Below are 14,205 nucleotides of genomic sequence, written 5' to 3'. Positions count from 1 at the left end.
GAAGGAGGCAGGAGAGACAGGACCACGAAGGAAGTAGGAGATGTGACGCCTGAACAGAGGTTGGGGTGGTGGCAGGAGGGGGCCCAGGAGGGCAAGGCCTCCAAAGACTGGGAAGGCAAGGCAGAGAAACAGGTTCTCTGCTGGATCCTTTAGAGGAACCAGCAACAACAATGCCTCAGCTTTAGCAAGTGAAACCAATTTCAGACCCTGGTCTCCACTGACTGTAAGAAAATTAAGTCTGTATTATTTTAAGCTACTAATTTTGTAGTAATTTGATACAGCAGCCACTGAAAACCAGCACACGTTCTGACACAAGAAGTAGAAGAAAGAAAAAAGTCTCAGTGGTTTTGTCAATGATTCTTTTCGACGTTGCTGTTAGACATTTCTGATTTCCTATATAGATTTAGGGAACTATTTTTTTAACATTAACTTTTTCACATTTAGAATTGTGGTGTTAAGAGGGACATGGAAACAACAGGACACAGATTTGATGTTTTAGTTTATCCAAAACCAATCCACCTTGGCACATTTATGCCCATTTGAAGATGCGGCGTTTTACTAAGTTCCCAAGGTGTCTGGTGTAGACCAGCACAGCTCAACTCACCCTTGAAGGATTCAGGCGGAATGCTCCTTAGCAAGAGAAACCAGTTTCTCACTGATGGTAATAAATGAACAACCAAAAGCCATTACTTTGCCTCAGGAAATTAGGAAGAGAAAAGTACATACAGGTTTTGGAGAGGTGTTTTTTGGTGGGTTTGCGTGTGTGTCAATGTTTTTCCTTTGTATAGGAAATTCAGTCTTTAGTTAGCAAACCTGACTAGCAAACTGAGTTGTTACAAAGTGTTTAGGACACTGCCAGGTACCTGGTGCTTGCGATATAGGAATTTGTTAAATAAATTTGCATTCCCCCAAATTAAACCGGTAAATCAAGAACTTGGCCGTTGCATTTTAGAAACCCCTGAAGTCTAACCTAAGAGCAAAGTGAAAAAAACTTCCAAAAATAGCTTAAAACAAGAGAAACATCAGGAGCCTGCGTGTTTCTGTGGCACAGGACGTCCCCACACTTCCTATCTTACTGGACTCCATTAGTCTACTGCACTGCAGCAGCTGCCTCGGATTTCTCTGGTGTAAGTCCGTCATTTTCTTCTTCTCTAGCTAAAAAAGTTGGCTTTAATTAAAATCTTTAATCTAAAGAGGATGCGGACATTTCCAAAGGTATGGGTTCTGTATTTCTACACACTCAGTGACTGGGCCACCTTCCCTGCCTAAAATGCAGCGTCAGCCCCTCTCTGTCCTTCAGGATGGGAGAGTCCTCACGACACATCAGCGACAGCTCTGTGGGGCCAGAAAAGACATCACAAGCAAGGAAACGGAGAGAGAAGGGAGGACTGGAAAACACAAAGAGAGGGTAAAGGCGCTGGAAAGAATCCATGAGTCACAGAAGGCAGGCCCAATCAGGAGGATGCTCAGCCTTCCTCCTTGCCCCTTCCAGCCTGGCCCCCAGCTTACAGACATTCTCAGATACTTCTGGGTGCCAGACTGGAGCACTGGGAAACAACAAGGGGTGAGAAGCATCACAGAGTGATGGAACCTGGATTTTGGCTCACCCTTTGTCATTAGCTCTTCGCTGGCCTTCTATGAATACCATAAAGCAGGGGCTGAGTGGGGTCAGGGAGGGGAGCATCGTGGAGCTGGTCACACAGGATGAACAGATCCTTCCCCAAGAGACCCAGACGTCCCGTGGTTAAAGAGCGTAATCACTGACGCGGAGCTCCAAGGGCTACCTCGGTACAGGGAGGCCAAGGAGGAAAAACAGAAGAGGGAACTTCTAATGTCAGTTGTCTGTTACTATCCTTTCACTGGACAACTGGAGCCTGAACATTTCCTTTCCGATTCTATGACAGTGCTGAGACTCTGTGGTCCAAAAACAAGCATGTCGTTCTAAACTAACCCTTCCTTCGAAAGCTGAGGAATTCAAAACCACAAGAAAATGCAAGTGAAAAAAAAAACAGTTGGAACGTGAGGGACTGTGTCTCTGGACTGGCGCACACAGTACCTCGCATGTAGCCAGTGTTCAGTAACTTATTCAACTAGCAAATGTCTTGGTTTTCAAAGATCTTTGAAAAGCAATTCTGTTCCCCGGCCCTGTCAAATGTCTGCGAAAACACACCTGTGGGATCAGAATGAATAAGCAAGGGAATGAGAGAGAAAATGGTCTTATTTCCTCCCCCTTTTTGAAAGGGAAGTGAAATAGTTTTTAGATTCTCTCATTGCAAAATTCAGGCAACTAGCCATAAACAATCCCAGTTTTAATAAAACCAGGAGTGGACTAAGATTGGGCCACCACCTATTACATCCCACTTACTCAGGCAGCCAGAACCATCTGAGCACCCCTTTCTCTAACTCTCCCAGGATTGGCAGATGCTTTTGTTCTGCTCGACTCCTACCCACTGCTCCTTCTAAGAACCCCACCTCTGAATTCGGTGGGAGTTCTAGCTCAGCATTGGTCGTCAGCAGAGTGAAGGCCCCAGAACACAGACCTCCTTCAGCCACCGTGCGCAGCCTGTACCAGAGCAAGTGCTGAGGCACTGCTTCTGGAGACTGGGGGTCCTGTCGAGCCCATTAGTACATGCTGGAACCTACGAGGGCCCCCAAGGATAGTTTGGACCCTGGAGACTAGGCTCTCATACCTACAGCAAATGATAAAGCACAGCCAGGAACTCTGTTCCATGTCTTCTTTTGGTGCTTAGAGCCGACAGTCATTTAATAGAGCATTTACTGACTCAATAAATATTTTTGAGCCCACATATGACCAGAACTGTGCTTAGGCACAGTAGGAGTTACAGAAGAATTGAAGCTCAGTCTCTGCCCTTTGTGCAGCCCTGGGGCCCGGGCTGAGCCAAGGAGAGGACGCTTGGGATGGCAGCATTCTTGGGATGGCAGCATTCGGCCCCTTACTCCCTTGGCTCCCTTGGGAGAGCGGTTTCACAGCCAATTGGCTGACTTTTACAGACGGGGTTTGAGCAAAGCCTTTTATCTCTGCATGTTTCCCCTTGAAATGGCCCAGTGAAGTGTCTTGGAGGCAAAAATCGTAATGGCCAACCCACAGAAATCTGCTTCTTGATTATATGTTCCTGCAGCTGCTTCCAAGAAGGCTTAGAGGGATTGTGCAACAGAACGAAAGGGACCTTGGGAGCTAGGCTGGCTGCCGCCCGGTGGTAAGCACACACCACCTGTCCATACTCACCGTTCTGTGTCCCTCGCCTTTCCCTTCTAAGTAGGCTCGGATAGTGGCCAGCCCAGTGTACTCCCCCTGGGCTCCACTGCAAAGACAAGAAGAGAAGGGTCAGGGCTTTCGGCCTTTTTGCTCTCATTTATTCATTCAGTATTCACCAGACACGGGCTGTATGCTCACCGACATCTGACACAAAGTCACTCCCAGACACCAAGGAAAGCTCACGGTGGGTCTCCCTCTAAGCCCACAGGACTTAAACCACACCAAGTCTGCACACTAAAGCTCCCCCACTCCTACTCAGAGGGGGGCCTTTCCACCCTCACTCAGAACCAGGAACCTAAAAATCTTTTCTATTATGGAAAATTTCAAAATTATGCAAAAATAGAGAAAAGGATATAAGGAACTGCCATACACACGTGTCACCCAGCTTTAACAGCAGTTACTGGATTCTGGTCAATCTTGTTTCCAATCCTACCCCTCACTAACCCTCCTCACTCCAAATTAGGTTATTTTCAATAAAAACTCAATCATATCATCAATTCAGCTTTCAATATGCATCTTTCAAAGATAAGCATTATTTTTTTAAATGTAACTACACATGATCGCATCTAAAACCACAACCAGTGATTTCTCAATATCACCAACCACTCAGTCAATGGTCAGATTGCCCCAAAGGAACTACGCACTTTGAACGTGGCACCATTCCTGCCAGTCTCAGGCCAGCTTTCCCAGGCCCCAGATGCACACAGCTGCCAGCGTCCGTCCATACCCATCAACACCGTCCTTAGGGCCCTGCTTTCAGAGAACACTTAACAACTAACATCCCAGCGAGCAATGCTGAGTCAACCATAAACTGTTAACTTAATGTTCTCAGTACACTCTGCAGGGAGGAAAGGGAAGTGAGTAATAGGGTTTCTCATCCCATTCAAAATACACATATTTCCTCCATGTGCAAAACCACACCATCATTTGACTCTGTGGAAGACCCAGTGGCTTGGCATTCATCCCTTCTGGTCACCCAGTAATACTGAGATCATACTCTAAAAGGACAAGGTGTTAAGAAGAAATTAGATAAACTTTCTTTTATTTCTTAACCAAAAGCTAAAATTTTGAGCATTGGAAAGTTTTTTTTTAATCGTATTTTTCAATTATAGTTTACATTAGATATTATTTTGTATTAGTTTCAGGTGTACAGCATGGTGGTGAGAGAAGAATATTATTTTGAGAGAAACTAACATGAAACGAGTTGGATCTGCAATGTCTGTGGACTAGTGTAGGGACATTGATGGCTTGGTGTTAGAAGATGGCAGAACTGATCACTAGGCTTCTGGCAAGGAGTAAGCACAGGTAAGTGGTGGCTGTGTTGTTGTTGCCACCAGCATTTTATGTCACTCTGTCTAATCCATCCTATGGCCCTAAGAGGCAGGTACCACCCCCACCCCCCACTTTGCACATGAAACTGAGGTCAGAGTATATACACCAAAATAAGCAATAGTGGCAACCAGGGTCCTTGGTGCAAGGCAGCCTGCGTCCAGGAGCCTCATACGCCGCTTGTGAGCAGTGCGCTCCTCTGAGAGCTGTGGGGGCAACCACGGGCTTCCCTTCACAGAACCCTTGCCTAATGGACAGAACGAGGAGGTTCAGGCACATGTGAAAGAAGGCCTGACTCCAAGCGACCAGGGGCACTCAGTTCCTTGTCACCCACACCAAGTGAGCGTTGCTTTGCCTTTCTCTGCTCTCTCCCAAGGAAGAGAGTAAACACTGATGTGTTTTCTAGGCTTCTGACAAACTAGTTTTAGCTCAGTTGATTTTTTTACTTTGAAAACAGGAAAATGAATACGCCACACTTCAGCAAAGCCTCACACCACTAGTTACTTAGGCTGACTGTGCCTCTGTGTTCTCATCTCTAAGACAGAGATAACTGGATGACTGTGCCCATATGGAAGGGCAGATGCGATGAGCAAGGAGATGACCTACAGGAGAGTGCTTATCACAGTGCCTGGCACCAGGGAAACACACTCATTAAGTCCTAGTAGCTAACATCACTGTTGTCGTCATCATCCTCATCTCCATCACTACCTTCTTCATTGTCATCAGGGAAGCAGCAACCCTGACCTCTTTGAAAGGCAGGTGCTGTGGAAGTTACCACAGCATTAGAATGAGCACCTCTACACCCCTCAGCCTGAATTAGCCTCCCTCCACCCTCCCACCAGCCAAACTCCACCCGTTCTTCAACTAGTCCAACTCAAGTCTTATCTTTTCCATAAAGCCTTCCTCCAAAGTCATCCTTTTCCCAAGGGGAAGGGGCATCCACAAACAAATTTTGTATTTCCCTCTGTGTTTTTCTCATGACTTCTAGTCACCTTCTTTTGCAGGGAGACTAATCAAGGTGTTTAAAGTGGGAATAAAAGAAGAGACTACACTAGATCTATGAGCCAGCAATCCAAGAGAGTCAATATGCTAAAGACTTGATCAGGAATGCTGTATTTTCTTTTTCCTGAGACACTCTGAAAATCAACTATGTCTTGACTCAGAAAGTGTGAGAGATAAGATCTAAATGCCACACAGGGCTTATTACTGGGGTACTAGTAAACTAAGGGGAAATATTAGTGCCACCTGTTGGTGAGAAAGTATTATGAATAATAAGTGCTTATTTTCATAATCCAGATTGAGACCATCAGAAAACTACTCCATGTGGATTGCTAACATCTCTTAAAAGGAAGCAGTTATGGGCCTGGACCTGCAGAGCCAGCCACAGCGAGGACTCCAGTGCATGGACAGCCTCAGACCCACAGAAGTGCCAAGTGAGGATAAGACTGAACTATTTTAGAAAAGCAAGGTGCTCCAGTCACGGCATTTACGCAGGCTGGTGAAAGAACTGCTGCACGGGATACTGTTTAACACAGAATGAGCGAAAACTACAGACAACTTTTTCCATAACCCAGACTCATTCTACAAAGAATCCAGAGAAATCTGTAGACTAGAAGAAGCTTGAACATGTACAGAGACCCCCAAGGGAAAATTAATTTGAGTTGATGGGATTCGACAGTTTTGTGAAGATTTAAACCTAGACCCTATTAGCAATAACAATATATCATCATAAGTGTGGAAATTCAGCCCTCGCTGGTGTGGTTCAGTGAATTGAGTGCTGGCCTGCAAACCAAAAGGTTGCTGGATCAATCCTTGGTTAGGGCACATGCCTGGGTTGCAGGCCAGGTCCCCAGTTGGGGGCTTGTGAGAGGCAACCTATCAATGTTTCTGTCACACATCAATATTTCTCTCATTTTTCTCCCTCCTTTCTCCTCTCTCTAAAAATAAATAAATAATGTATATCCGTATATATGTTTTTTATTTTTACGTATAGTTTCTAAAGTGTGGAAATTCAGGGCAGACAGTCAATGTGAACTTAGGGGGAAAAAAAGAAGACAGAGTGGAGGTTGGGGAGTGGATGGTAGAGTCTGAAGATCCCGTAACAGGCCTAAGGTCATAGTTCAGATCTTTCGCCAAGATTAGCACAAGAGTTTAAGTATATAATAGACTTCAAAAATGTTTGTCATTTTACCTTATCTTTGCTAAGAACCTGGGCAAAAAAAGTTTGAGATTTAGAAATACTGCAGTTTAGTTCCAATAGTTAAATTTTTAGATCTTTAAAACAAATTTTTATTGGACCATCACGCAAGCTCAAACGCAAGGGACACTTGGAACCTTCTGCTAGGTTTTAGAAATACGATGGCAGAAGATACGTCTATCTCTGATGAGGAAGGACCATGGCGCCTCTTCTAGATGATTTTGCAGAACATGCATGGCCCGTAGTCACAGGTGGAAAGCACAGCACTTCTTAAGAATAAGACTTTAGGTAAATTAAGGTTATAAATCAATTGTATCCTGTAAAAAAGACTGTTTGGTCAGTTCCTATGTATATTTGTCACTGATGTGCACATAACAGATGTCAGCCTTGACCTCACGAAATAACCTCTTTATATTCTGTTTAAGGAACGTGGTAGCTGACTTTATAGACACTGTAAGAAATTCCTTAGAAGTTGGCTGCACCAGAATATTTGGCAATAGAGTATTATAGCTGCTATTTTTATTGAATAAGGAACAGAAACCATCAACTGCAGAATATGCTATACTCAGGTTTAAGGTGACTCCCAGCGGTCACCAAGACAGCTGCTGGATTTTCTTTTAATTGTCCTGAGAAAACAGTGTTTGTGTTTTCAAAAAGGATGTTGCATTTGTACTCATCAAAGGGTGTTAAAAATGTGCCCTAGAGAAAGTGATCATGTTACAGATCCCAACATTGTTAAACTTTGGTGCCAGGAATTCTAGATTTGTGTAATAAAAAATTATCAATTATTTAGGTTTATCAGATCTACTCTTGTTTTAATTTTTCTCTAGATATTCCACTGGAAATCACTGTACAGTGTTTAACACACCGTTCAAGTGTGCACACTGATGGCCACGTTTGGTGTGTGATTTCAGAGAAGTGTTTTAAAGCTGTTTACAGGTCAGTGGGCCAATTTTATTTCTAGTAATATTTAAATTTTCTATTAAGTTTCTTATGTTGTTTTTGTTTTTGTTTTTTTAAGTTTTATTGACTTGGCTGGTGTGGCTTAGTGGATTGAGCATTGGCCTACAAACCAAAAGGTTGCTGCTTCAATTCCCAGTCAGGGCACATGCCTGGGTTGTGGGCCAGGTCCCCAGTGGGGGGGCTCTGAGAGGCAACCACACCTTGATGTTTCTCTTTCTCCCTCCCTTCCCCTCTCTCTAAAAATAAGTAAATAAAATCTTTTTTAAAAATCAAAAACACAATTTATAAAAGGAAAAATAGATAAATTATACTTTACTAAAATTTAAAAATTTGATCTGAAACTGTCCTTGAACAACTAAAATAAATAAATTTAAATTTTAAAAAATTTGATCGCAAAAGACCCTGTTTAGAGGATGAAAAGACAAGCTACAAACTAGGAGAAAATATCTGTAAATTATATACCCAACAAACTAAAACTAATTCCGTGGTCTGTTGTCTTGGAAAACGGAATTAGAAAAATGGTGCTGTGATGATCAGATATGTAAATGTGCTTAGAAATACAAAGAATTGATTACATTAGGATGTTAGAGATTTGCTGGGTTTTCATTGTCGCTGTTTTTATGGGTGTGTATGTGGGTATGCACAACCTTTCATTTCCTTACTATCTGAGGAAATTTCCCCTTCTGTGTGAGTCTAGGCGAGGGGCTAAATTTCCTCAACCCCACTTTTGAAGCAGAAAGGGACCAGACATTCCCAATCCCTACCCATTAACAAGGTGCTGGACATGTGACCCAGTCTCAACGCATAGGCTATGTCAGCCTGGGACCTAATGAATCTGGGGAGAGTAATCCAAGAAATGCACAGTCACTGATTTTCCACAGAGGTGGTAGATAGTTACTCTCCCCCTGGAGTGACTGATCCTGATTTGGCCTCTGCTGCCAGCCTCCCTTGGGTCTTGCTCACTTCAGAAGCCTCATTCTCCAGCTTTTCCATCTGAGAAACACCCAATATCTTCCCTGTAAATTGCCTTTCTGCTTAAGTTAACCCAAGGTATTTTCTGTTGTTTGAAACCAGAAACCTGTATGTGGGGGTATCAAATCTCTCGTGCAACACAGCACCTTAAACTCACTCATTCTGAGGCAGGTCTAATGAACAGATAGTTGCTGTAGGCATCCTGAGTTTCTCCTGCCTCTAACATCAAAACCTTCCTTGATTTGCTGTCCCTTGTCAAGCATTTGGGCCCAGAGCAAATCAGTCCTCTGGATACTAGCTGCCTCATCTGTCACATGAGGATATGCCGCCTAATTCACAGGTGAAATTAATATTTTTATTATAAAAATAATGCACTCAATTGATTTTAAAATTTGCATCAGTGCCAAAGAATATGAACTTTAGGGCAAAAAAAAACCAAAAGCAACCCCTCCCATTGTTCCTAGTCTCATCCCCAGAAAGAAACACTATTAAATTTCTTATGATGCCATAGCTGCTATGGCTCAGCAGATTGAATGCCAGCCTGCGAACCAAAGATTCACTGGTTCGATTCCCAGTTAGGGCACGTGCCTGGGTTTCGGGCCAGGTCCCTAGCAGGGAGCATGCAAGAGGCAACCACACATTGATGTTTCTCACCCTCTCTTTCTCCCTCCCTTCTCCTCTCCCTAAAAATTAATACAATCTTTTAAAAATTTTCTTATGATAAATAATACATTGATGTTGGACATTTTGATGCCAAACTCCCCTCATTGAAACCCTTCTTTACTTTAAAAATACCACCACCAAGTGGTCAGGAACAAAAATGATCCAAGGGAAACATTAGCTAAAAAGTGACATTATGGATAGAGGTAAAATGATCAAAATAGCCCATGTGGAAATGGCCCACATCAGTTTATGGTAACTTCGTAAAACCACTCACAAGAAGATTGAGTAAAGATTGGTGCCTGATTCCGTGCCCCCCATCCTATTTTTTTTAATTTCTTAGAGAGAGAGAGAGAGAGTGAGGGAATAGGGGAGAGAGGGGGAGAGAGAAACATTCATGTACGTACCCAGTGGTTGGCCCTTGCATGTGCCCAGATCGAAAATCGAACCCAAAACCCTGTCACAATGGAACAATGCTCCAACCAATTGAGTACCCCACCAGGGCCTGATTCCTGTCTTACAGATCAGATACACAGGGTGACTGACACTTCACCAGTGCACATACCCTGGAAGGAATAGGATTTTAATCAAATTGTTGCATACCTTAAGAACCCCAAATACTACCTGGGTAGTATAAGCTTAAAATAAAACCCCCTCTACATGTCATTCTGAAATGTGCTTACCAAGCTGTATTTATTTTGTTATCAGCTAAATTCTACATTTAACCACTGAATGCTGGTCAAGAAACATCTGCATAAATCCAAGGCTCTAATCTTTCTGATACCAGAAGATGGGCTTAAAGCTTCTCAAACTGGAGATCCCCAGACAAAAGCATCTGCACCACCTTCGAACTTGTTGAAATGCAAATTCTCAGCTCTGGCTCAGTCCTGCTGAACCAGAATTCCAGGGATATAGGCAAGTGTGAGGCTCTGCTTGAGAGCCTTGCAAACGACAAACATCAAATTACACTTTTAAGAATTAAGGAAATTGGGGGAGGCAAGACCCTTCTACCCACTGCTTTGTATTTCCCCCAAAATGGCTCTTCATCCTTCACTCTTCTTTCTGTTCTTCTCGGCACTCTGAGTGTCTCTTTGGAAATTCAGTTCCAAGGGAACTGAGTGTGGGACTGCGAACCAAAAGGTCACCGGTTTGATTTCCAGTCAGGGCATATGCCTGGGTTGCAGGCCAGGTCCCCCTCTTGTACATCTGTTTTTCTCCCCCTCTTTTCCCCTCCCCCTCTCTCTAAAAATAAATAAATAAAACCTTTTTTAAAAAAGTTCTCATTAAAAAAAGAGGTCTCTGGTATCTGACCCACCCCCACCCCCGACTGCTCTGTAGGGGAAGATTCTGAAGCTGCCCTAGGCTCAGTAGGAAAGCATATCAGAGATGATCAATGATGTCAACCATGAGCTCAGGAAAGGAGCAGAGAGCTATTATCAGGCATTTGACTCTCTGCTGTAAACTATGCATATGACCTGTGGTGGACTCAAAAGCCAGTTTCAAAATTCAGTCCTCTTGGGGGTTCCAGCAGGCCAATACCCTCCCAACCCAACGGTGCACTTGAGAATCACTGGGGAGCTGTGGTGCCTGGGGCTCCACCACAGGAGATCCTGATGTAACTAGTTTAGTTTCGGGGGTGTGGCCAGGGTCTGGCTGGAGCATCAGTATTCTTCAGGGCTCCCCATGTAATTCTGGACTGAGCATCCTGCAACCCCAGTAGTTTCACAGTGTGGTGGCCAAACCAGCACATCAGAATCATCTGGGAATTTGTTAGAAATGCAAATTCTCAGGCCCCTCCCAGACCACTGAATCGGAAACTCTGGAGGAGGGGCTGGCAATCCAACAAACCTCCCCTGCCACCCCAAGCACAACAGTTTGAGGGCCATTGATGATGCCTGTTCACACCTCCTCCGTTGAAGAACCTTCCTGGGAGGAGGTTCCCGGGAAGCAACTGCTGGGTCTAGTACACTCACAGTGACAGCTTGCAGTTTTTAAACATAAAAACAACCTCCTCACTCTTACAAGCCAAGTGAGCTAATAATAATTTTAGATTGTCTTTCATTTTGGATATCCTTGGAAGGCATTATCTACTGTTTCTGTCTGCCTTAAACATGGCATTACGTATAATCCTAACCTACCAGTTCCTAGAGTGTGTTTGTGCTGAATGAGTCTGCGAGTGTGGCGGCGAGGTGAGAAACGAGCTGAAACAGCCTCGAGGTACACGACAGGAAACGGAAAGGTAACTAAATGTTGTTTGATTATGTGCTCCATCGAGCTGGAAAAGCTGTTTGAAAAGCTGTTCGGGTTTGTAGATTAAGCAAATAAACAGCAAAAAGAGGGACAAGCTTCCTGACAATTTTGTTTCAAATCCTTTAAACACCTCTGGGATCTAACTATCCCAGAAAACAGAAAGACCAAGTGAAGACCTGGCTGCAGGAACAAAGCTCTTCCTTTCATGCCACAATCTGTAGATATAAAATCTTATCATCATCTATATTTATTGGCCATTCACCAATTAAATCTCAATCAAATCAATAGCATTCCCTTTCTTGCTGTATAGGAGAGAAACCTACATCACCACTTAAGGAGGAAGCCACATAACAGAGCTTTCTTTACAGGCCTCTCCTGTTCCCAGTTCTAGCCTTTCCTTCGAGGAGCTGAATTCCCTCCAGGAAAGAAAGAACAAAAGCCCTCTGTGAGCATAACACGGAACCACACTAGATCAGAAGACAGTACATGGAAGGGCCCAGAAACAGAGGCGCAAAGGTCACCTGCAGAAACACGCAGGTCCATGCCTGAAAGTTGCTTTTCTCCTACTGAGGCATTTTGGAACCAGAAAGCTGTATGTTGAATCCACATGATCTCAAATATTACTTTATTCTATAGAACTTGAGCGGAGCATGACTCCTTTGTCCTCACTTTACTTACAAGTACTGGTTGCTGCCTAGGAAGGCTGAGGGGTATGCCTCCAAACTCAGGGCAAGCCTCAAGGCCATTACCATCATGGCATCAGCTGATGGAGAAGCCCTCGGGGAGAGACCCAGCGTGGAAATCAGCCTGTAAAGCATCTTATCATACATTTAATTGTTTTGTGATATGAATGTTCTCTACAACAAAATTAATGAACTGTTTGTTGTAAAAATAACACGTATCACAATTTAAAATTGTTTTGGCAATCTGAAAAAGTATAAGAACAAAAAGTAAAGTCACTTGCCACCTAGAGATAAATGTTTGAGTGCTATCCTTCCATATACCCCCTTCCATCAATGCCTCTGCATTGATGTATAAAACAGTATGGCAGTTCCTCAAAAACATTAAGCAGAGAATCACCATATATCCAACAATTTCACACCTGGGTATGTACCCAAAATAATCGAAAGCAGAGTCTCAAACAGGAGTTTGTACACCAGTGTTCACAACAGCATTATTCTCGACAGCCAAAAGGTTAAAAAGTCCATCAATGAAGGGACAAACAAAATGTGGCCACACATACAATGAAACATTATTCAGCCTTAACAATGATAGAAAAAAGAAAAAAAATACTGACACAGGCTACAATGTAGATGAATCCTGAAGACATTATGCTAAGTGAAATAAGCCAGAAACAAAAGGATAAATATTGCATGATTTTACTTAGATGATGTACCTAGAAAAGTCAAATTAATAGATGCAGGAAATAGAATTGTGGACGCCAGGAGCTGGGGAAAGGGGGAAGTGAAGAGTTATTGTTCAATGGGCGCAGAGCTTCAGTTAAAGAAGATAAAGTTCTGGAGAAGGCTGGTGGTGATGGGTGCACAACGCAGTGAATGTCTTAATGCGATTGAATTGTGCACTTAAAAATGGTTAAATTGGTCAATTTTATGATATGTATATTTTACAACAGTATAAAATATTCTAAAAATTACCCCATAACTATCTTTTCATTTTCCCAAAATAACAAAAGGAAAGGAAATATTTTTAGATTCCAAATCTTTTTTGGTGACTCCACTTGTGGAGAGAACATTACCAAAACTAAACCAAGACAGAGTTGTAACAGATCACTCACATATAGAATATGTAGTGCATTCCTTCCTCTTTTCCCCAAATGGTGACATCAATCCACCCTGCTCACTGGAAGCCAGCCCCCCCGCTTCTTTTTTCAACAAAGAACAAGGCAGCATGTCCCCAGTTATCACAGCACCCACTGCTCAGGACCAGAAATATCCCTCATCCGAGCCCCAACAGCCCCTGTCACTTTCTTGGAAATGCATCTCTGTCTGGGAATCTCTGGAGCTGGAGAAGTCATCACTGCCAGCAACTACACGCTGATAAAGATTTCTTTCCTTCCTGCAAGACTGACATGTGTTACTGACTCTGGCTGCCAATCCTATGAGTGAGGAGAGTAGGACAGAGAAAGAACATGGGGTATATACATACAGAGGAAAACAAGGAAACTCCTGAGACAGTGGTTCTCAACTTTGTCTGTAAGTCGGAATCACCTGAGGAGCTTTAAAGAAATACTCGCAGTCTTTCCCCACTGAGATGATGACTGCATCTGGGACTGTGATCTGGACATCTGAACTTTTATAAACTTGCCATGTGAGTCTAATTTCCAGGCAGGGTTGGGAAACCATCGCTTTAAGGGAAGGCAAGCCTCCTCATCCTTAGGTCAACCTTCTGGGGACTCTGGCTGGGACCTCAGACCTCAATTTACTGCAACAGGACTGACTTAAAAGTTGGTCTTAAAAAATTACTCTCCCATATGACACTGAAGATGTGCTCATATTCCATCACTAAAGGGCAAAGTCTCTTCATTGTCAACATTTAA

General features: G+C 43.4%; 2 protein-coding genes across 5 annotated transcripts in view; one reads left to right on the top strand and one right to left on the bottom strand.

The window, feature by feature from the left end:
• The window catches only part of GLDC (glycine decarboxylase), a 76,090-nt gene that overhangs the window by 24,983 nt on the left and 36,902 nt on the right, over positions 1-14,205 (bottom strand). For all 4 annotated transcript variants that reach the window (XR_005068700.1, XM_037061399.1, XM_037061400.1 and 1 more), the window contains exon 16: positions 3,248-3,323. Coding sequence is in view for 3 of the 4 variants with exons in the window: in XM_037061399.1 (XP_036917294.1) it covers positions 3,248-3,323 (76 nt within the window). In the remaining variant the exon portion in view is untranslated. The remainder of the gene's footprint in view (positions 1-3,247; positions 3,324-14,205) is intronic.
• The window catches only part of LOC118997633 (uncharacterized), a 65,833-nt gene continuing 56,166 nt past the window's right edge, over positions 4,539-14,205 (top strand). Inside the window, exon 1 of the mRNA XM_037061390.1 lies at positions 4,539-4,582. Coding sequence (XP_036917285.1) covers positions 4,539-4,582 — 44 coding nt within the window. The remainder of the gene's footprint in view (positions 4,583-14,205) is intronic.

The sequence above is a fragment of the Sturnira hondurensis genome, unplaced genomic scaffold (assembly GCF_014824575.4).
Source record: "Sturnira hondurensis isolate 20B ecotype Veracruz unplaced genomic scaffold, ASM1482457v3 Scaffold0013378, whole genome shotgun sequence".
Classification (NCBI taxonomy): Eukaryota; Metazoa; Chordata; class Mammalia; order Chiroptera; family Phyllostomidae; genus Sturnira; species Sturnira hondurensis.
The sequence above is the reverse complement of the archived record's forward strand: the minus strand, read 5'-3'. Positions and strand labels throughout refer to the sequence as shown.